General features: G+C 39.5%; 1 protein-coding gene across 2 annotated transcripts in view; it reads right to left on the bottom strand.

The window, feature by feature from the left end:
- Window positions 1-24,532, bottom strand: part of ERCC5 (ERCC excision repair 5, endonuclease) — a gene marked incomplete at its 3' end in the record, with an annotated part of 135,913 nt that overhangs the window by 52,254 nt on the left and 59,127 nt on the right. Inside the window, exon 18 of one of the 2 annotated variants that reach the window (XM_080661719.1) lies at window positions 21,620-21,700. In XM_080661719.1, the coding sequence (XP_080517845.1) occupies window positions 21,620-21,700 (81 nt within the window). Of the gene's footprint in view, window positions 1-21,296; window positions 21,701-24,532 lie in introns of those variants that run through there. The other variant, XM_080661718.1, reaches the window with a different exon arrangement.

The raw sequence follows: 24,532 nt of genomic DNA on the forward strand, positions 1-24,532 counted from the left end.
CAGTGATGGAGTGAGCAGGCAGAACGAATTACCCTTTCGCCTCTGGAAGTGAACTTATTGGTTCTGCATGGAGCTGCTCTGTTCCTGCTGCCTCTGCTGGGCCTGGGAGGTGGATTAAGGAGGAATTTATTCTCTAAGGCTGTCAAACAAGAGTATTGGGGAAGGTCAGTTCACTGCGTGGGCAAAACAAAGCTGCTGAGTTATGACACTGAACAGCCATAAATAGGTCTCCCCATCTTCACCCCATATTACCTCACCCCTTCCTACCTCTCCCTCTCACTTTCAGTTTCTTCCTATAATATTATAAATCCAATCAAAGCAAGTGCTCTGTCAGCATATTTCTCTCCCTTGCCACAGAGCCCACGCTGTTTATACTCATTACTGTGTAACCAGGTCACTCAGTGGCTGGGAAGAGATGTTGTCATTTGTCTTAGCTTTGCTTCTCTATATATTCATCCTGCCTACTTCATGAGAGATGAAGGGGATGGTGTGAAAATAAGTAAAATAAGACCTGTGCAAAACTTTTATTTTTTAGAATATTTATTCTACTAAGTGCCCATGTGTTTGTCATTCTAACATCTTTACCATAGCTACTTTAAGTCAGTGGTTTGAGAAATCCTTGAGAGAATTGTCAGGGAACAATTAATAATCCCTTCCTCTGCTACAAGTAGCCACCAGATGACTTGGCATCACTCACAAGACAACAGAAGGTAAAAGAATGTTGGCATTCTGCCATCTTACAAAACTTGCTCCTCCCTCTCATGTAACTCAGATGCCAGCACTTTTCTGAAGGCTGAGCAGAGAGGAATAAAAAAGGGAGTGGGCATTTGATAACAAAATCGTAACAAATAAACTAGAGCATCAGTATATAAAGTAATGCCCTTCTGTCTTCCTAAGAACAATAAGTTGGAAGCTAAACAAAAACTGTTCACTTTCCACCTTTGCGTTACTTAGAAAATACTTTTTATGTGAGTTTTTAAGCATTCGCTTGGGAGAAAAGAACCAAGAAATGGTTGACCTAGAAATAATACAGCCTTGCAGAGAGGCCTGAGCCCCGACATTAGCCAAAGCCAAGAGGGACCTTTCAGGGCCATTTATAAGCAGATCAATATGTCAACTGGTCTTGCCCTCACCTTACTCAAGTTTCTATTGGAATTGAAAGATTAGCCCAGAACCAAAACCGCCAGAAGAAGTGTGTAAGAAGATAAATTTGTCCTGCTCAGTCTCCACTTCTCTTCCTAGAAGGAATTCAAATGAAGGCAATGAAGTATTTGGCCTGGACATCTTGTTATTCTCAATGACTGGCAAAACCCCTGACAATAGCAAATGTTCAACACTGTTTGCAATATGACAAAGGATAAATAACTGAATGGTTACTTAAAGGCTAGTAAAGAAATAGAATTTACAGCAAGTAATTGAGTTCATTCCATGCAGCCAAACTGATGCTCTTGGCTAAAGTCCAAAATTAAAGTGCCTGGAGCAAAATAAAAAAATGTGTAACACTAGCTAGGGAGGTGACATTCTTTCATTTACTCGATCAATAAACATTTATTGACATCTATGATGTGTCAGACCCTGTGCTAGGCAATTGGGCACAAAAATAAAAAGCATAGACTCTTGCCCTGGGCAGGTGGCTCAGATGGTTGGAGCATCATCCCATACACCAAAAGGTTGCGGGTTCAATTCCCTGTCAGGGCACATAACTAGGTTGTGGGTTTGTTCCCAGTTGGGGCACATAAGGGAGGCAACTGGTTGATGTTTCTCTCTCTCTCTCTCTCTCTCTCTCTCTCTCCCCCTTCATCTCTCTCTAGAAATCAATCAAAACATATACTCAGGTAAGGATTAAAGAAAACAACAAAGCATAGACTCTCCCTCGGCTAGAGTTCAGTTTAGTTGAGAGGGTAGAGATAAGAACTAATAATGACAAAGCAATGTGAAATAGCTATCCCAGGCTACATCAGGAGAGAGAAGTTTATAGAGGAGGGTCATTTGAGTTGGGTCTTTGTAAAGTGAGTGAAAACAAAAATGAGAGCGGGGTTCCAGGCTGAGAGAGCAGAGAGAAGAGCAGGAAGGGCACTGTGACCTTGGGAAAAGTGAGTAGTTGAATAGCAACTTTGTAAGGGAAATGAAATGGGGTGAAGAAAGAGGCAGACAGTTGGCAAGAAGAGGGAAAGAAAAGTGATAGAGACTAAGGAAGCCTGGATAAGGAAGTTTGGCAGGGGCCTATCTGCTATCTAGAAACAAGTTTGGACTTTAGTCTATAGGCAACAGGGTACCACAGAAGAATTTTAAGTAGGGAAGTGACCTGATTGGATCAGCTGGAGGACAATTTTCTTAATGAGGTCAGCTAAGTCGGTGTTCATTTTGTTCCTCATTGCTACTGAGTGTCCTTCCTTCTTGAAGCTTTGAATGAATAAATGTTTGCAGAAAGATCCCTTAAGATTCTGTTTTTAAAAAAACAATCCTATATAATAAAGAAGTAATATGCAAATTGACCATCACTCCAACACACAAGATGGCCGCCCCCATGTGGTCAAAGATGGCCGCCACAAGATGGCCAGCAGGGGAGGGCAGTTGGGGTGGATCAGGCCTGCAGGGGAGGACAGTTGGGGGCAACCAGGCCTGCAGGGGAGGGCAGTTGGGGGAACCAAGCCTGCAGGGGAGGACAGTTGGGGGCAACCAGGCCTGCAGGGGAGGGCAGTTGGGGGAACCAAGCCTGCAAGGGAGGGCAGTTGGGGGTGACCAGGCCAACAGGGGAGGGCAGTTAGGGATGACCAGGCCTGCAGGGGAGGGCAGTTGGGGGGAACCAGGCCTGCAGGGGAGGGCAGTTAGGGGTAACCAGGCCAGCAGGGGAGGGGAGTTAGGGGCAATTGGGCCGGCAGGGGAGCAGTTAGGCATCAATCAGGCTGGCAGGGGAGTGGTTAGGGGGTGATCAGGCTGGCAGGCAGAAGCAGTTAGGGGCAATCAGGCAGGCAGGCAGGCAGGCAGGCAGGCGAGCGGTTGGGAGACAGCAGTCCTGGATTGTGAGAGGGATATCCCAGATTGAAGATGGTGCAGGCTGGGCTGAGGGATACCTCCCCCTTCTCCCCCCCCCCCCCCCCCGTGCACAAATTTCGTGCACCAGGCCTCTAGTACTGTATAAAGGTTGGAGTAGAAGAAAAATAAAGTCAGAGAGACTGTTAGATGGCTATTTTAAGGGCAATATTTAGGAAATAAAATTGATAAGCCTTGAGAGAAAGATGGGCAGCTGAACGGTTGAAGAAATGTTTATAGGAAGAAGACTAGAACCTCAATTTTTAACTCCAAAGAAGAGGTACCTGGCCCTCAAAATTTTCATTGCCATTGAACTATTATGTGTTTAAAGGCATAAGCAAATGGCATGTTTCCTAGTTGTGCCAGAAAACAGAAAGTGATTCTGTAATCCCGATGAGCTTCACAGAGATCAAGGAAGGTGTTATCTTAAAATATCATAATTTAGCAAAGGTGTGGTTTAGGTTTTCTGTGTCTATGGTGTATGAGAAAGCAAATGTGACATTTGCAAATAAAAATGAAAATGCATTTCAGTGATAAAGCCCCAGGTTAATTCACTCCTAACTTCCTGATCTTAAATGCAATCTCAATTTTATCACCCCTTAGGAGAGTGTGCATTAGTTTTCTTATTGAAGTAGGAGCTCAAAAACCTGTGCATCTAATCAAGGTCCAGAAACAATGAACAATGACAGAAAGGTGAACCACACTTCACATGAACATAAGGCAGACAATGATGGCAGCCCGTCTGGGCTAGGGGTGGGCCCCTCACCCCTCTCACAGTCTCGCAGACATTTGCCTCCTCTGCCCCAGGCCTTTGGGGATCCAGGACTGTACATTATTCATTTTGCCTTTGGCATCCAGAGCACACACTTTCAAATACATGGACTGATGGATGGACATTACTATGCAAACAGTCTCTTTCCATTGCAAAATGTACCTGAAAATCACATTTTCCCAAGCTTCCTCTTAGCCATTTTAAATACTCAAAACCACGTAAATTTTTCAAATTATACTTAAGTTAACAGGGACTCCACTATACAGAAGTTTTACTCAATTCCAAGAGAAGGTATTTTTAAAAAGTTATAAGCTGCTTAAGTATGGTTCTGCACAATAAGCTATTTCATTTGGTTGTTAATATGTATCAAAACTACACAATAAAATTATTATTACTTCCTAACCGGCTTTCACAAAGGTTTCATTTTATGTTCTTACTCTGTTTTCTCTCACAATCCCAGGAAATTAAGGATAAAATGTGTACTAATGTTTATGTTACAAATGTAAACCCAGGGAAGTCAGAATGCATTTTAATAAGGTTCCCAAAGTTATTTTAATTCATTCATGTTGTTCTCATGCAAAATCATATATTCTTGTTCTTTTTTAAAAATATATAGTTTACTGAGGAATAGATGTGCGTGGGTAAATCTCTGCAAAGCAAGTCTTTATTTTTGCTTTTGTTCACTTACATTTGTAAACCCAATAAATTGAATTACTAAATTGTTTTAACTAAACTGCTCACAGTGAAGAGTTTAATTTTTCTTATTGTATTTCTTGGTAACACCTATCAGGACAGCGAATCAGATAGACTAATTCATATTTTACTCTGTCTCCACAAAGCCAAATTCTTCTTTCTCTTCAATTTACCTTCTGAAACATACTAAAGATGATCTGAAGCATGAGTGAATTTAAATCCCATATGAATTGTACCTGACATTTGTATTTTGCCTTTGCATTATCAAAGGGCTCTTTTAGATGAACTCTCTTATAGTGAATTTGAAGAAAACAGAAATGAAATGTGCAAACAGAGCATCCTGTAGAATGCCTCTCTACCAGAAGACCATAGATGCCATCCTCCCATTCGGTTCTATCTAGACCAGATGTGTCAGTGCAAACAATTCCCTCTTCCTGCACAAAACACTTTAAGGATCCAGCTCCCAAAGCAACAGATTTCTTGGCATCTAATTATAGCTGCCTGTTTGTATTGCTGATAGTCTATTAAAATTCCAAATCAGTTTATTAATGTCTTTGAGTATTCTTCAATGAATAAAAACAAAAATTCTAACAGAACTCTCATTTTAAGTTAGTAATAAAGCTGGAAACCACCAAAATGATAATGCACACAAATCCGAGGAATTTAAATTGCTACCAAAGGAAAGAAAAACAAAAAAATATTGAGTCATTCAATGTAGCAACAACCTTTCTCCTAACAAAAAACAAAATGTCCTGTGTATAGATATGGACCAAGACAAAAGAGAGAAATTATGTCTGTTAAAGATTTTTTCACTTGAGTGGCCATTTTCATTTGATGACCCATAGCATTGTAAAAAGTTAACTAAATCTAAAGTTACACATGTTTTGTGCTTATCCAAAAGACTTGAAATAGTTTAAAACAAGATAGTATATAGGATGATCTACCAAGAGAAATAATTTTTCTAGAAGGAATTAAAGTTAGCAAATTAAAATATTTCCCCATTGACATTGTGGAGGCCTGTGCTCCCCTTCGAAAGCTACACTGGCAATAGAAAAAAGCTATGTGGGGTATGAGCAAGGAGCTGGACATGGAAAACAGGCTTCAGTGAACACTGTGGAGGGTTTCAGTGACTCCCTAGGAAAGTCAGTCACTTCTGTGGTCCATCGGAAGAATCAGAGTCCTGCAGAAGATGAAAGAGCACTACTTGCTTAATAGTAATAATATCAACTGCCTTGGATTAAGAATCCTCAGTTCCTCAAGACCAAGCAAGTCCAAAGATTGGAGCCATAATAAGACCAATATAATATTCTTCTGCTAAGCATCTAGACTGGAGCATACCAATTTGTTCTTAATCTCTCTCTTTTTTTTAAGTGAGAAGTATATATTTTTACACCAATATTGTGTTTTATGTCTGCAATAGTAAAATATAAACAGATCTTGAAAATTCACTCCAAATAAAAAGTGGACATAAATATGCCAACTCTAGTGGTCAATATGGCTGTCTTTGTCTCCAAACTATTTTGAAATAATCAAACTCTGTTAAATGGTAAGTGGATTTCTCTTCAAAAGGAAAATTCAAAAGTAGGTTTATTACAATGACTTAACTTGAGCTTTTTAAAATAAACTCAAATGTTTTTTAAAAAATATATATGATCTTTATATTTGGCTTTAAATTCCCTAAATGAATCTATATGTAGGAAAAATGCCTAATGCCAAATGTAAAGATCATATCCCGTCTTGGCCCTTAATCTGGGAGCCAAGTTCAGATAGGTACCTACAATTTCCCAGCTGCTCCTGGTGGATGACCACTCCCTCTTACATATTGCTCAACCCTTGCATGGGTTTGAGTAATTTCATCCGTTACTAAAAGGGAAACAGTGGACTCTGATCTTGCAAAGCAAATAATTCTTTGATTTTATAGAGGGTAGGAATTTCCACAAGAATTCGTTGTATCATAGTCTCCCTGGGTGGATCCAGACATGTATGCCAATGCATTCCGATATTCCATTTCCTGCAGACCAACTAAAGTCAGAGTCCTAGAAGCAGCACTTCTTGATTCCTTCCAGATCAAGAAGGAAGGAGAGTCACTGCCTGTATCCTATTGCTAAAGTATTAAGTCCGCTCAGAAAAAGTTTGCTCCATATGAGTCAGACCACTGCTTCCAGTTTTGGAGACTAGAATTTAAGAGGAGATATTGAGGAATTGGAGTATGTCCAGAGGATATAATCTATGATTAAAAAATAACTGGAAATGTTTAGCCTGAAAAAGACAAACTGTCATACTCCTCTCATTATAATAGTGTAGAAAAGTTTTGTTTTGTGTAGGAAAGAATTATTTTTCGTTGGATATAAGAGGCAAGCAGATTTCTGCTCCATATAAGGATACTTTCTCATAATTAGAATATACTGCTTTGTAAGAGGGGTCTGTGAAAGAATTCCCACTCACCGTCTATTAGCAATACCTTAGAAGACAATTTTGCACTAAAGAAGTGATCGAACTCCTAAACCTGTAAGGTAGCTTTAAATTTCAGGTTCCTAATAATCTATACTTTTGGGTACTTCATAACACATTATATTTAAAATAATTTTTGCATGAAAATTCTGAATCACTTCTGGAGCCATTAATTTCTTCAAAAGCAGCCCAATACACCAAAAACACTTGATGTGATGCTATCACTCTTGGTTTTTTCCTTCAGCTTGACACATCTCACTCCCTACTGAGTGCTCCTTTCTAAATCACACCTGCCCACTGCTTTGTGAAAGCTGGAGCCTCCTCCTGGGATGCTGAACTCCTTGGATTCTTAAAAAATGGTGTAGTGGCTTGTTGAGCTTGTTAGTTTGTATCTAACATGGCAACAGTCCAATTTATATTGATTAGATCAATTAATATTCCAGAGCTGATGTGAGGTAGTATGTTTGCTTTCGTCCAAAAACAATTAATCTGTATTGACTGAGCTCCAGGGGAAATGCATCCTAGGCTATGTCTGAGGTTGGTTTCAATACAATTGAAGGCTTTCATGTGGAAAATTCTCTATTTGGCAATTACATGCAATGAGAAAACTTGGAATTCATAAGTGATTCAGTAAGTCTCGAGCCATGAAGAGTGCAAAAAAAGTCAAAGAGAGGCAATCTGAACATAATTAGTCCTATACGCCGAACCAATACTTCCCCCAAAATGAAAAACAACAGGTTTCTGCACCAGAATGTACCCATCCAACCCCTGGGTTCTAATTCAGTAAGTTGAAGCAGGGCCAGGGAAATAGCATCTCTCTAAAGCAAGCATGTCATACTCACAGCTCACGGGCCACATGCGGCCCACAATGAATATTTTTGCGGCCCAGCCAATATAACGGTTTGTAAGAAACGTTTTAATCAAAATTTTGTAACTTAATTTTTACAATATCCTGTTATACATAATTATTAATAACAAACTACAACATTCATTAATGACTGATTACTATAATCGTGTTGCATTCATTTCCCTTAAGAGTCTTACGCACAGGCGCACCATTTCTCTCCACTAATACTAGTGGCAAATATTTTGTCACATCATTAGTCTTGGACTGACTTGTTTGGTGTGCGCAACAGGCAATATTTCACTTTCAAAGAACAAGAAAAATAGGTTTATTTGCCTTATGCTTATTAATTTGTGCAGTTATTCAGTGTCTGGTAAGTTAATGTTCAAGAAAAATATTAATTTTTATTAAAATGTTCTATTATTGAGAGAAACCAAGATGGCAGCATAGGTAAACACCTAAACTGCTGCCTCGCACAACAATATCAAAACTACAACTAAAATACAAAACGGACACCATCCAGAACCACAGGAAAGCTGGCTGAGTGGAAATTCTACAACTAGAAGGAAAAAGGAAAGCACATTGAGACTCAGAGGAGCTGCAGGAGGCTGAGGTACAGAGATGTATGCGCGCGGAGAGGACGGGTGGCTGAGTGCGTGGCTGGCTTTCCCAAGCGGGAGGGAGACAGAAGCTCCCAACTGCACTGAACTCCAGTCCTGGGCGAGACTCTGGGAACCCAGATTCATTCGGGGGGGATCTGGACTGTCAGGAAAAGAGAAAGCACACTGAGACTCAGGGGAGCTGCAGAAGGCAGAGGTCCAGAGGCGCGTGCACACAGAGAGGACTGACTGCTGAGTGCACAGGCGGCTGAGTGCGCGGCTGGCTTTCTAAAGCAGGAGGGAGATGGAAGCTCCCAACTGCATTGAACTCTAGTTCCAGACGAGTTTCTGGGAACCCAGACTCATTCAGGAAGAAACTGAACTGTCAGCAGGCGAAACTCGAGGGCATCTTTCTCTCAGAGGTACTTGCAGCGATTACCGAGGGACACTGAGACCCAGGAGCCTCATAGGGCAGGGCTGACAGGAAGCCAAGGCTGTCTGCTCTGCCCTGAGACTCTGCCCCATCCAAGCTGAGCACAGAGGCTTTTGCAATTTTGCAAGTCTGATTCTATAAGGCTGTCTCCAGCACAGAAGTTCTCACAGCATAGACACAGCTGATCCTCATAGCCAATTGGCCTGGAGGTCAATTCCTCCCAGTGATACCAACAACAATCAAGGCTTAACTACAACAAGGTTGTGCACACAGTCCACAAAGGGGTGCACCAAAAGTGTTCACATCAGGTAACTGGTGGAGGCTGGGCCACTGGGCCCTATAGGACACCTACCACACAAAGCTACTCTACCAACTCAGGGAAGCAGTGAAAATGTGGCATCAGAGAAACAGATCACAAATGAAGAAATGGAGGAAAGCAAATGACTGGATATAGAGTTCAAAACCACGGTTATACAGTTTTTCAAGAATTTCTTAGAAAAGGCTGATAAATTTAGCAAGACCCTCGAGGATATGAAAAAGGACCAACTAGAAATTAAACATACACTGACTGAAATAAAAAATATTATACAGAGACCTAACAGCAGACTAGAGGACCGCAAGAATCAAGTCAAAGATTTGAAATACAAAGAAGCAAAAAACACTCAACCGGAAAAGAAAAAAGAAAAAATAATTCAAAAACTTGAAAATAGTGTAAGGAGCCTCTGGGACAACCTCAAGCATACCAACATCCGAATTATGGGGGTGCCAGAAGAAGAGAGAGAGCAAGATACTGAAAACCTATTTGAAGAAATAATGACAAAAAACTTCCCCCATCGGTGAAAGAAATAGACTTACAAGTCCAGGAAGTGCACAGAACCCCAAACAAGGAATCCAAAGAGGACCACACCAAGACACATCATTAAAATGCCAAGAGCAAATGACAAAGAGAGAATATTAAAAGCAGCAAGAGAAAACAGTTAGTTACCTACAAGGGAGCACCCACACGATTGTCAGCTGATTTCTCAACAGAAACTATGCAGGCCAGAAGGGAGTGGCAAGAAATATTCAAAGTGATGAATAGCAAGAACCTACAACCAAGATTACTCTACCCAGCAAAGCTATCATTCAGAATTGAAGGTCAGATAAAGAGCTTCACAGATAAGAAAAAGCTAAAGGAGTTCATCACCGCCAAACCAGTATTATATGAAATGCTGAAAGGCATTCTTTAAGAAGAGAAAAAAGAAGAAAAAGGTAAAGATAAAAATTATGAACAACAAATACTTGTCTATCAACCAGTGAATCTAAAAATGAAGTGAATAAAAAATCTGATGAACAGAATAAACTGGTGAATATAATAGAATCAGGGGCATAGAAAGGGAGTGGACTGACAATTCTCAGGGGGAAAGGGGCGTGGGGGGTGCAGGAAGAGACTGGACAAAAATTGTACACTTATGGATGAGGACAGTGGAGGGGAGGTAAGGGCAGAGGGTGGGGTGGGACCCAGGTGGAGGGGAGCTATGGGGGGGGGGGGAAAGAGGAACAATTGTAATAATCTGAACAATAAAGATTTATTAAATTAAAAAAATAAATAAATAAAAAATAAAATGTTTTATTATTTTATGTTAACGATTACTCATTTATTTCAGCTCTTTGTATTCAGCATGTCTCTATCAAAATAAACCTTCGTTTCTATGAAAATTGAAGCTTCTGCTTTTTTGCAGCCCACATAAACTTAAACCTTGTTTATTTGGCCTGTGTTAGCCTTTGAGTTTGACACGCTTGCTCCAAAACTTCACAGGGGTTCTGATTGACAGCCAAGATTGAGAACTACTGCTCTGAGCCAGCATATTTCAACAAGCTGAGTGTGCACTCACATTAAGAAAATGAATACTTCCCTCCACCCCCAGTTCCAGAATTTTCTAATTGCTTTTATTTTAAAAATTATTTCTTACTAGAGGCCTGGTGCATGGATTCATGCACCATTGGGGTCACTTGGCCTCACTTGTGCCCTCTCGCAATCTGGGACCCCTTGGGTGATGTCAGAGGCCTGGTGCATGAATTTGGCCCAATTCCCGCAGGCCAGGCTGAGGAACCCCACCGGTGCATGAATCTGTGCACCAGGCCTCTAGTATGCATATAAGATCTTTGGTTAATCTCTTCCCGCCCTTCCCCTTCCTGCCTTCCCTCTAAGATTCATCAGTCTGTTCCATATTTCCGTGTCTGTGCATTGAGTGTCTTCCCCCTGGTGGTCAGTGCATGTCACAGCTGCCAGTCAGTCTCTTAGGCTTTTATATATAGAGATAATGATGATGATGAATTCCAGTTTTTTAAATTATCTAATTGGAGGTATTAGTATGTCAATTTCATGAAAGAATATGACTCTAATTCATCACAAATTTGACAGGAGGCCCTGGATGGGTAATTTAGTTGGTTAGAGCAATGGTCGGCAAACTGTGGCTCACAAGCCACAGATAGAGTGTCAGCCTGTGGACTGAAGGATCCCATTAGAGCATCATCCTAATATGCCAAGGTTGCAAGGTCAATCCCTGGTCAGGATACATACAAGAATTAACCAATGAGGCCCTGGCTGGGTAGCTCACACAGTGATCGCCAACCTTTCGGACCTCATGGACCACCAATGGTCCACGGACCAATGGTTGGTGACCACTGGTAGAGCATCATCCTGATAGCCAAGGTTGTAGGTTTGATTCCCAATCAGGGCACATACAAGGAGAAACCAATGAATGCATAAATCAAGTGGAACAACAAATCAATGTTTCTCTCTCTCAAAAAAAAAATCCATTAAAAAATTAAAAGAATACAAATATTATACACCACTGCCAGAATACTTCACTTGTGATAAAAAGGAAAAAAAAATCTCACCAATGCCAGCATCTTCTAAATAATCTAGCATTGATGACATCAAGAACTATCATCAGCTAAGCTCCCTCCCCAGGCCTGACAAACTCCCGTGGACTACCAGAAATCCTACCCCAAATGCTGCATTATTTGTGTATATCAGAACTTTGCCTCTAAAGACAACATAAGGGTTTGGAGTCATCTCTGCTAGTAGGAATATCAACGCATTTTTTAATTAAGAGCCTGTCTGAATACGGAGCAATTACATGATGTGGCAATAAAATTAAACATTGTCACTGTCTATTCTTTAATAAGTTACAAGCATTTTATATTCAGTCTCCCATCTAGAATTCTAAGAAATATCCCTTTAGTCTTTGTGAAATAATCTCTACATAATTTTTCTCTGTCTTCACTTCATAGACTATTTATAAGTGTGCTTAAGTGTTAAACTAGCCCTAGCTGGTTTGGCTCAGTGGATAGAGTATCAGCCTGTGGACTGAAGGATCCCAGGTTCAATTCCAGTCAAGGGCACATGCCCAGGTTGTGGGCTTGATCCCACTGTGGGGAATGCAGGAGGCAGCCAATCAGTGATTCTCTCTCATCATTGATGTTTCTATCTCTCTCTCCCTTTCCCTTCCTCTCTGAAATCAATAAAAATATATTTTAAAAAGTGTTAAACTAAAAATGGACATAAACGGTGCATAAACATAAAAAAAGTGCAAGCCAAAAGGTTAGTCTGTATCACGTATTATTGAATAAAGTTGTCTTCCCGACAATTTAAAAGAGATGAAGCCTGCAGGAATTTATCAAGGGGGGTCATGAAAGGTCTCATGGGGAAAAGTGTTCATGCCAGGAAGAGGGTACATTTTAAGATGTGGATCATCAGATACAATAGAGGAAATAAATAGAGGAAACATAACAAATAGATGGAGGCATCTCCCTTATGTGCCAAATACCCAAGTCTCAAATGATTAACACTGAAATGTAAAGTGTGGCCCCCAGACCAGGAGCACATCACCTGGAGACTTGTTAGAAATGCTCCCCTCCAGATCTACTCAATCAGAAACTCTGGGGTGGGGACAAGCTTAACAAGCCCTCCTGGGGGATCTGAAGCATACCCAAGTTTGAGAACCACTGTAGTACAAGTAATTAAAGTGTGGCCGATATTTTCCTCTCAGGCTATAAGAATCAAAACTTCTCTTCCTATAACACCCAGTATAGTCTCATCTGACTATCTCTCTTCATCCCCTTAACAATCTTCTCCTCTTCCCTCCCTTCCCATCCCCCTCTCACACAGGTACACACACACACACACACACACACACACACACACTTGCAACCAATAAACACCTGTATAGAATTTAAAAAAACTGGAAACCAGCCCTTATTTTTCCTTTTCTTGGAGAATTTATTTCATAAAGTGTGCACAGTGCTGAGGCAAGAGGTAGAATTTAAATAATCCCTAATTAAGGAGGACAGCACCACCTCTTTATCACATTATACTGTTGTGTATTTACCCCTTACTGCTTTTGATACATTTGCATATAATCTTTCATAATTCAATCCATTTGTTGAAATCATTTCTTTTATTTTCACTTATTCAGAAGAAAAAGTTTATTTTACAGATCACAGGGGCCTCCCAGTGGCAATAATGGGTAATTTCAGACTCAGATTTTATTCCAGTAGCTTTGGGGGAAGGGTATCCAAAACCTTAGCTTTTCTCACCTAGATGGTAGAAGCATATGACAGAATCAAAGCAAGCTTTTTATCTGAGTTAGATTATATCAGCATCCAAGCTGAATTTTCCTCAGATGTTGGCTTCCACTTCGGCCCTTATCACACTCCATATTCAGTCACTTGCTTAGCAGAGATATCAGGCAGCAGGCTTCACATTCTGCTGGTGAACGTAACATCAACCAGGAATATATACAATAAAAAGACTATTAGAGAAACTTCTCTTATGATTTCTCTTCCTCAATAACCTTGTGGTTTTCTCCCTAGAATTTCCATTCCTACCCTCCAGCCTTTGAACTTGTGACTGCCCAGGGGAGCCGTGTCCCACCAGAAGTTTTAGATACATCATTTCCCCCCTCCTCTCGATTCTGGAACATTGTGTGGCTACTCTGGCTCACATCGCTCTTCAATGGCAACTGACATAGTCAGTCCTCTGAGCTTGGCCCTCACATGACAGCTATGACAGCTTGTCCTCCTCTGACATCATGAAAGCAGGCTGAGCCGCCCACACTGGCATCGGCTTACATCCTGTCACCTGTCCAGGCCTCCAGCCAAGGTTTGAGGGCTTAATCAGCAATATCGACCTCCCAGAATCGAGGTGTCTGTCATCTGAAGAACCTCAGGCTAGGTTCTTCAGATGACAGGCCATTTGCACTTAGCCAAGCGCTTTGCTGCAGACATGCTGGTGTTCCTCCAATCTCCTGGTCAGAGACCCATGGCGCTCCTCTTTGGCTTCGGAAGGCTGCGCTGCCTGAGTCAACACTGCCCTCTCCTTGAAAGGTTGCTGAAAGGTGGTTTCCGGGAACTGTGTGCTCACATCACCCCAGGGCTTACCTTTGTGCTGATGCAGTGAGCTTGCCACCTAGTAACAAGCTTATAAACACTAGCACCATTGACTGATCGGATGATGTTTTAAAGTTCAACCCCACCCCTTGGCCTTTTTTGCTGAAAAGTCACCTGAGGACATTCTACACTTCCTTTGCTTCATTCTGCCTGAGCCATCTTGCAAGAAAAAGATCAACTTTTCCTTCCACCTCAGCATCCTTTGCACAAGAAAACCTTTTTTTTACCCCCACACTGGCTATTTTAAGATCACTACATATCTTTAAATTAATTAACCTAATATTTACCCAATATTCCTTGCAAAGAAAAATGTATTTAAGTATTTGCTGGATATATATATATATATATATATATATATATATATATATTCATAAAATCATACTCTTCATGATATATTGTGAAAAGGAGCTCATGCAGGTTCGTCTCGACAGTATCCCACTTACACAAGTTTGTGCTCAGGAGGCAAATAAAGACAATATTCACTAAAATGGATTGCTCCAAATTAGCTAGAACAACCATAACATTTAGGATTTTTTGCAGGGCTCAGAGTGGAAAATGGACACGAGGCAGTACCCTGAAAAGAGCACAATTTTGGTACCATAGAGACTGAGGTTCCCATCTCACTCTACAAACCACGTACATAAACTTGTGAAATCACTACCCCTACTGAGCCTCTGTTACTTCATATGTAAGTTACACTAATACCTCTAGGATAGCCAACAGGATTCAGAGCTACTATATATGTCTAAAACAGTGCTGAGAGCAGTGAGTATTCCATAATGGAGTTATTATTTTAGCAAGGGTTAATAAAATCTATGTGAATAGTTTAAAAAATGTCACTCTTGGCTGTCTCTAAAGTATCTTAGGGGTTGTCTCTTCTGCCCAGAATATGTCCTCTCTCTCCCCTCTTTATCTCTTTCGCCCAGTTACAGATTACTTCTCCAGGAAACTCTCACTAAATCCCTGGTTGTAGTTTAGGTTCCTTCCTATCATTCACCCAACACACAGTAAAAGTGTTTATGCATTGACTTCCCTGAATCTGAGCATTTGCACTAAGCTTTGTCTCCAGAAGGACTGGCCCATCTACTTTATTCACTGTGTGTCTGTAGCCCCTGTTTGGCATATCATGGATTTTCAATAAATGTTAGATGGATGGATGGATGGATGGATGGATGGATGGATGGATGGATAAATGGATGGATAAATGGATGGATTGATGGATGGATGACAACCATGAAATGATTTCCTGGAGAAGAAAAATATAATCTAAGGAAAGTAAAAGGTAGTTAAATTAGTTGTTTTGCATTTTTATAATTGCTTTTAAGCCTTTTTGAATTACCTTCATATGAAACCTGTACAACAGCTCTAGTACTTTGGGTGCTCCCTCACCCCAAGAATGCTACACATTCTTATTATCTGCTATATTTATTATAAGAATTATAGCATAAATTATAATCTTATAGTTATTCCTCAATGCCTATTTTTAATATATGATTATAAATTGTTTATCATGCTTGAGACCCTTCTAATTCTTAAATTGACTACCTACTAATCACAGAGATCCTAAGGAAGGAGGAAATCCTTGGTAGAAAAGTGTTAATAATTTACTAGTTGCAATCTGTACTTTTACCTCTGAACATCAGGTAGGTAAAAAACATTACTCATAGTTTTTAATCTAAGAATTTCTTACATTTTTATGGCTTGTTCTTTAGGCTTATTTATGATGGTTTGTGACAAAGAGACAACCTTTGCCATTATGATTTATACTGTTCCAACAAAGGAAATACAGAAAGCGATAAGAAACCCAAATTAAATCATGGCACTAGATAAGAAAACCCAAATTAAATCACGCACAAAAAATAAATTTTAAAAGCCAGTAAAGGTAAGAGGCTGACTCATAATTTTAAATTAAAACAAAGAAGTGTATAAATATATGGACTGTAGACAATGAAAATACAAAATTTTCAAAACCTAAACTACAAAATCTAGCATTTACCAAGTAAGTAATTTTCAGAAGCCTTATGCCCTGAATTTGTGGCATTATTAAATAATGCCTGGCTACTATAATACATTTTGAATGCCTTGTTTAAATCATACTTAGTTTGTACTTTTGTTTGAAAAACCAAATGATATTTTTTGGTATAGTAAAGTGTTAGTGATCAGCAGCAGATACCCAATATTTTTCTATTTTTTTATTAATTCCATTTATAACAAAATCAGCCTGAACATCTGTTTTCATTTTTAGTGATACTTTTAAATTCCTTGATGGTTGAGTGCCAACTAAAACTTGATTGGATTTCAAGGAAAGACAATTGCCTTAGAAACAAAGAAATTAAGAGAAAAAAACTCCAGCCTTTGAGCTTTGCCAATAAAAGCACTGTTCATGATAGAGGCTAAAGGTCAGCTCAGTGGAATAGGCAGTCAATGGTGTGTGCCCAGAAATCTAAATACTACTACATAGCTATCCACAATCTGAGTAAACACGAATGTCCAGCTCAGGAACTCTTAATAAAAGGAGTTAATATGACTATAAAATTAATTGATGCTAACTAAGCCACCAAAGACATACTGTCCCATTAATATGACCACATAATTATACAGAACACTGTCTTTGATCTTGTGTGGAAGCAGAGCAAATATTGAAACTGAGCTTGCAAGTCAATATTCTAGACTTAATTTCACATGAGAAACTCAAAAATGCCAAAACCTGGATGGGGAAATCATTTGTGAACTATTTCCTGGCTTCATAAAGGAGATATAAAGAATGAGTTCCAGAAGGAGTCAATGGGGGGGGGGTTGGTGCTGGGGGGAAGAACATATGTAATATTTTCAATAATAAGGATTTAAAAAAAAATAAGTTCCACACACAAATACTCACAAATACCTATGGTTTTTAAATTTTACTTTGCCACATCCCCCTACATTTTGTAAAAGTATTTTCCTGCTCCATTCTCAATTTTGTTTCTTATTATTATAATTTGGTGTGGAAAGTGCAATATTTGACAATTTTTACTTTCTCCACGTGCAGATTTCCATGAAAACTAAGCTAAAATGGAGTTGAATGAAGAGGTACAGAATATTAATTTTCTCCTAAGCTTATGAATTTTATTGCCTAGCTGATCTACTTATGGTTAACTTTGTCTTTTATTTCTAGAACCCAAGGCTCCAGCTTGTTTTTAAAATTAGTACATCAAAATCCTATCCAGTGGACATATTTTCAAAGATATTCAGAAATCATGTATCTGCTCACATGCCAATGGCACTGCTTAAATCAAGTTGGGCATATTCTCTGTCCATAAAGACCAGGCATTCACAGAAAGAACCAAGCTCCTGGAATCTAAGGATTTAAAGGGGGGTGGAGGAGATTCCATTCTATTGTTTTTCCTCATGTTTTTCTTTCAGAATAATGAGTGTACACATTTGGCTCCAAATCTGTTAGGAAGTCACCCAATGCCACAATTCTTTATCCCAAAAAAGAACTGACTATAAGTAAAGAATGAAAACCAATTTTTTTAAAAAAAATTATAGTAGGTAAATATTGGTACAAATAAAACAGGATGTGTCAGAAAATTCTAAGACAGAAGAATTTCATTCTAAGATAGCACTTAGTTTCCTAAAGTCATTTGATACAATCTGGAGCACAACACTGGGTATTACATGTACATAACATGTAAATTTTAAGCAATAACTATACCACAATAACCTCTATTTAAACCTTGATAATTGGTATATTTATTCTTTTAGAAACTCAGAAAGTTACTGTAAGAATTGAATTGAGGTTTTCAGTAATACAGTTTAATTTCTCAAAAGAAGTCAGGTAAAGACAAAGTTCACAGCACAATTCTCTGGGATTAAAGTTGACAAATTAATTCCTAGCTATGGAAGAAACACTATGAGTTAGAAAAAGTCTACTCAAATTATATTTTTAAAATTAAATTATTATAAAATTGAATATAGAAAAGTGTGGAGAAACTACAGCAAAAAGGTAAAAGTAGACAAGCACACAGAAAAGTGAAAAAGGCGGGGCACAATGTGTGTGGGTGGGTGTTAAACTTTGCAAATGAATGCTATAAACAGAATAGAACAATGGATATTGAACACCGTGTTTGACAGATTGACACTTAGAGAAAGAGGAGCTGTTATGAACCATATGGTCCTAACACAGTTTTGAAGTAAGGACACTTTATCCTACCTAAAAATAGCTTAGTAGTGATATTCAAGCATTTTTAGGAGGAGAGCCATTTTTTTCTCTTGTTATCCCTAGATTCCTGCTGCTGCACTTAAAATACTCCTAGAGGCACTTGAGGCAACTTTGAGGGATCTTGGACCTCTAGGGACCAGTTCAAAATCACCGTGGTAGAAAATACATATCTCAGAGTTAACAGATACTAATGTAACTTTTTTGGGGTCCGGGCAGAATCTTGAAAAAAAATCTCGAATACAGCTATGTCTAATTTCTTAATGTTGGTCAATCTCAGGGATAAGTCCTTGCTTTCTTCAATCTTGCTCCCTGAATGGGCTTTACACACCATTTCTAAGTTGATGCCTCTAATTTGATGCCCAGTAGCTCGGACCAAACATTTCAGAGTTAGCCTTGACTCCTCTCTCTCTCCTCACACACATATTCAATATGATGGAAAGTTCTATTGGCTCTAGCTTCCAAACACATCTAAACCTGACCATTTTTCACCATTTCCATGGCACATTCCCTGCTGCAGACTGCCATCCCCTCTTGCCTGGATGGTTGCCACAGCCTCCTAACAGGTCCCTTTGCCCCTTCCTAAATGTTCTTGAAATGGTCCTTACATATAATGATATGCTTTCACTTCTCTACTCCAAAGCATTCAGTGTTCCTTTGGCACCAGAAGAAAAGCCAAAGTTCTTTCAATGACCTTAAAGGCTGTGTTGGACACTGTGATGTGCTGCCCAGAAACCCTGCAGAATGACTTATCACCTTGCTGCTGGAAGTGCTGATGGCAGATGGTCTACAGCTGTCAACATTTGCTGAAGAGAGTCACCTCACCCAAGTTCACTGAGCTTTCTCAGGGCAGCAGTGACTGAATGACAAGGGGCTATCAAGGCCCAGACATTTCAACCCAATCTGGGACACCTCTGAAAGGCCACTCTAGGTCCAGCATTCCATGTGGAGGTCAGCTGTGGCTGTGGTTAGGCCTGCAGTGTAGCTTGACCTCTACTTTTGTCCTACAAGCTTCTGCTCCTTTCCACAGGTCTTGATACCAAAGGCAGTCTCTAATAAATGACCTGCACACCAAATTCTACCTCTGGGTCTGCTTCCAGAGAACCCAGACTGCAGCAGAGATCTGACACAATCCAGCCCCCGCCCCCCGCCGCCACACCCCTCGCCCACTCTTCTACAGATATCTGCACTGCTACTTTTCTCACCAATTTCCAGCTTTGCATATCCCTTCCAAATGGGACTACCCTGACCATCCACTTAGAGCAAGAAAAGAGATAAAGATTTAAGGAGGAACAGTTCTCATCCTCTCTTAATGTATTTGCTTACCTTTCTGGGCATTTATTTCATTTTGAAGAAATTACTCATTTTAAAAAAAAGAGTATAAATTACTGTTTTTAATACACAAAGGCAGTAAGTAAGAAGAACACAGGCTCTGTGCTCAAACAAGCCAGGGCATGAGAGCCCCATCACTGCCACTCTGCAGCTGCATAACCTGGGGCAAGTGGCTTCCCAGCTCTTAGCCTCAGTGTCTTTATCTGTGAAGTAGGATAATGACATTACTTACACTTCTTAGAATGGTTGTGAGAATTAAAGAATTATACATGCAACAGGCTGTGAAAACTATGTAAATATTGGGAGTTACTGAGAAATGGCCTATGAACTGCACATACCAAAAATCCACTGGCAACATACTTGCATCTGGCTTACAGATCAGGGTCCTAGGAAATAATCCTTTTAGCTGTACTCACTCTGAGTGGACTGAGAACTTCCAGCAAAGCAGAAAGGGCTGGATTTAGGAGAGCAAGTATCACCCAAGGGCACTGTGGTAGCCTAGCAAACATTCCTGGGGACACTGAAGAGTAGTTACCAACCAATGCACTCTTGTTACATGGAACAAAATTCTAATTTTTTGTTCTCCTTTCACTGACTTTAATTACTTCAGACTTCTAATCTCTTAAGGCCCATGTGAAAAAAATCACATAGGATTCCAAATATCTAGATCTATATGTTCATCAGAAGAGCTTTAAACTTTAAATAGCCATTTGTCTGGTTATTTGAGATTAGAGTCTATATCTTTTTATGTGTATTTTCAATCCAAAGTTTTTATATTTATTTCTGTTTTTGTGATAAAAGAAAAATAACTGTACTAGGCTTAAAAATAAAACAATAACTCCTCCAAAATCCCAACTGTTTTATGTTCACTTCCATTCATTTTTCATTTACCAGAGTGAAATGTCCTTGCCTATAACCTCAACTCCACAAGCTTGATTGATTTCAGAGGTTGTGCTGAAGGCCCACCTGCCAACCAGAGATGATAGACTGCCTATAGGCTGGCACTAACAAAAACCACAATAATCTAACATTTACCATTATATTATGTATCTGCTCCTTCAGATTTATTTGCATATCCCACTATAGTCCATTTCTTTACTTCTAAAGAGAGAATAATATAAATTTATTTTTGAGATATCATTATTGAAAACCACCATTCTACAGTTATCCATTAAAAATAATAATAACTGCACTATTTATTACAATGATCATAATAATAAAGGGTGCTATGGAAGTAGAAATTAAAAAAAGCGGACATTGTCCTAACCAATCTCCTAAACACATAGTATGACTCTGCCATCCTCCAGACCCACATGCTATAAATTAGAAAATTGCTATCTTGGATACAGCAAGTGTGTGTGTGTGTGTGTGTGTGTGTGTGTGTGTGTGTGTGTGTGTGTTCCCCCTTGAGAAAAATCAGTGCTGCATCATCTTATCCAGGGTCTTCTTTAAAGTCATAATCTACTAGAAATTGCCTTTGCTTTCCAAGTCCTCCTTTGAGGATATCATGCACTCCTTCGATTTTTCTTCATAGCTTTATACAGCTTAATATTCAAGCTAGGGAAACTAGAAATCTCCTCCACGTCAAACAACTCCTTAAATCTATCTATAAATTTATTTTCTTTCTCTAACCTAAATTTCATGACCCAGAGGATGATGGTAGCTTCTTTGCACAGATGGTCAAAGGTAATGAGGAGTTCTTCCAGGAAAGGATGAGCATAGACAACATCAGCCGCCAAGATATAATCAAAATTGTTGGAAGACCTGGGGAAGTTCTTGTCTAAAGCTATGCCCCAGGAGAGTTCTTTAACCTGAGGCAAATGCTTACATTTCATTTTGGTGTTTCGGGATATATTATATTGCAGGTTTCCAAGTAATTCAGGTAAATCTGTGGCAGTCACATGTGCACCTGTGAAGCAAAGGGCAGTAGAAAAGTAACCCTCATGGGATAAAGTAAACAATCCAGTTTCAAGCCAACATGCATATTGCAGTTCTGCACAACTGCTAGTCCCAAGGAAAAAACTGGTCAGTACACACAGCAGAGAAATCCCTTTCAAAAAGGATGCTAGGGCAGTTTTATGCCTCCCCTTAAAAAAAAATTCGATTCCCATGGTACTTTTGCACTCCGTTTTTCTGTTCCAGTTTTTTTCTTTGTTTTGTTGCTGCTGCTGTTATTTTCTATTTATCTACTAAATGCTAGGAAAAATAATCAAGAGAAAAGTAAATTAAAAATAATTTGGTATCCTCACTAGAACAATCAAAAGTCATTGTTAAAAGATGACCAGTTTCTTCCCTAAAAGAATTCGAGTCCCAGTACTGTGAGACTGAACAAGTGTATACAAAATTGGGCATCCTATCATCGACTAGAAAGTACTAAAATATGAGAAATGGGGGAAGGAAAGACTTTTCAATGGCATTACATTGACAGTATCATGACATTCATGTTTATGCCCAAGTTTTCAGCTTGACCTAATTTTAAGTCAAGCTGCATATAGTGTTCATACAGGCAAAGATCACAGTTGCAGAACAGAATGCTCAGATGAAGAAAACATAAACCATTTCCTAGTTAGAAGTGAATAGTGGTGGTCATTTGCAGGAGGAAAATGGAAGGTCCAATAACCAAAAAAATTGGACCTTAAAGTAAAGTGTGAGCAACAGCAGAACCTGAAAATAATGTGTAAATAAATCTAGATTGGTCAATTCCACATCATCAGACAAGAACAGACTCGGGAAGCAATGGGAAAGCAGAACTGGAAGAGAAGTCTAGTTCATCCCAGACCAGTTTAGAACCCATTTCTTAGTCCCAATGGCAAGTTCCTCTGGCCATTAATTGTATTTTGTGGAAAATATTAAAATGGGAGGGAAATATGCACATCATTGGTAGAATCGCAGAAATATGAATCTTCAACTCTAATGTGGGTGGCTCTATCATTTTCTACAAATATTTTTTAAATCCCAAGAAAAGGAATACACCCTTAGTTACAGTGAGTGTAAAATATCTATTAATATCATTATGTCTAGAGAAGTGAACACCACCATTTTTTGAATTACTGACTAAAGAAAGCTTCAATCTTTTTTTTAATTGATTGGATTTTTTTATGAATTTTTTTTTTACAGAGAGGAAGGAAAAGGGATAGTTAGAAACATTGATGAGAGAGAAACATCGATCAGCTGGCTCCTGCACACCCCCTACTGGGGATGTGCCCACAACCAAGGTACATGCCCTTGACCGGAATCGAACCTGGGACCCTTCAGTCCGCAGGCCAATGCTCTATGTATTGAGCCAAACCGGTTAGGGCAAAGCTTCAATCTTTTGATATTTTTGTCCAGATAAACAAGCATACTGAAAGGATAATTCTTTTTAATAAAATAAATTACTTCCCAAACACAAATTCTGCTCCTAGATAGGGAAGCCTTCAATAGTGCCTCAGACTCTATTCACACAAAATGGAATGATGACTTTGGAAAGCAGTATCAGGACAAGAGAAATTATATATATTTGAGGAGGACTTCAGGGTCCTATATTTTCCCAGTTTTTAGAACGTTATAAATTGCTAAATCTTGAATTCTTCTCAAGATTTGAGAGTGGCAGGTGTGCACTTCTGAAGATGAAGGAAATCAAGATTTGGGTAGCACACATCAGAAAAGGCAGCTAAATCAAGACAATCTATAACAACAACAACAACAAAAGGATTTAACTAGAGCAGGCTAAGGCATGCAGAGACCCTCATACATTTAGCTGGAAAATAAGATTCTGGTGAGAAAACAAGAGGTTGCAAAAGAAGAATGAAACCAAACTGCAAAAATAAAGCCAAGGGCAAATACATAAAATTAAAAGCAGACATGATTTCTAACATTCCTTCTCTATTCTAACAGGGGCTTTTTCATAAAAGCAGAGGACTTCAAAACCCAAAAGAAATATATGGCTACATGGAAATGTTAAAATGGGCTAAAATTTAGATAAAGAATATGAGAGTCAGCAGCAGTAGATTTGGCCTATACTTAGTATTTCACGCATCTCCTCTAGCAGCCAGCCAGGGTGCTTAAATGCACTTCAAAATTAGAATACATTTGTGACTTAGCATTCCCCGAGAAGAATTAATACAACTTCACAGAAAATTCTAAAAGAAACCAGTAAGGTGACTTTGCAATTTATAGTTTCTTGATGAAGCTCATTCAAACAATTAAGGAATTAAAAATAGACCAAGGTCATAGTACATTGGATAGTTAAAGCAGATAATGATATTTAATCATTAAATTCTTCAAACACCATTCAATCAAAAATACCTAGCAGTGCCCTCGGCGGTCCCAGATCTGTCTCTTGCTTCAACAGTTTTTGGACAGAACAGAACCAGGGATGCCCCTTCTCCAGCCTCTGACCACTCTCCTGCTTCTTATCCAGTCACCATCCTCAGAACCACCTCCGGGACAAGCCAACACACCAGTTTTGTTTTTTTGTTTTTTTCCTACATTAACTCTTTATTGCTGAACAACTGTAAGCTGCCAAATTTGTCAGAATTATTCCACCGAGGTGGAGGCTGCAGTCAACCGCCTGGCCAACCTGCATCTGCGGCCTCCTACACCTACCTCTCTCTGGGCTTCTATTTCGACCTGGAAGATGTGGCTCTTGAGGCAGAGGGTGCGAGTTGGCAGAGAAGAAGCGCCAGGGCGCTGAGCATCTCTTAAAGTTGCAAAACAAGCGTGGCGGCTACATTCTCTTCCAGGACGTGCTGAAGCTTTC

The sequence above is a fragment of the Plecotus auritus genome (genome assembly GCF_963455305.1).
Source record: "Plecotus auritus genome assembly, chromosome: 3".
NCBI lineage: Eukaryota > Metazoa > Chordata > Mammalia > Chiroptera > Vespertilionidae > Plecotus > Plecotus auritus.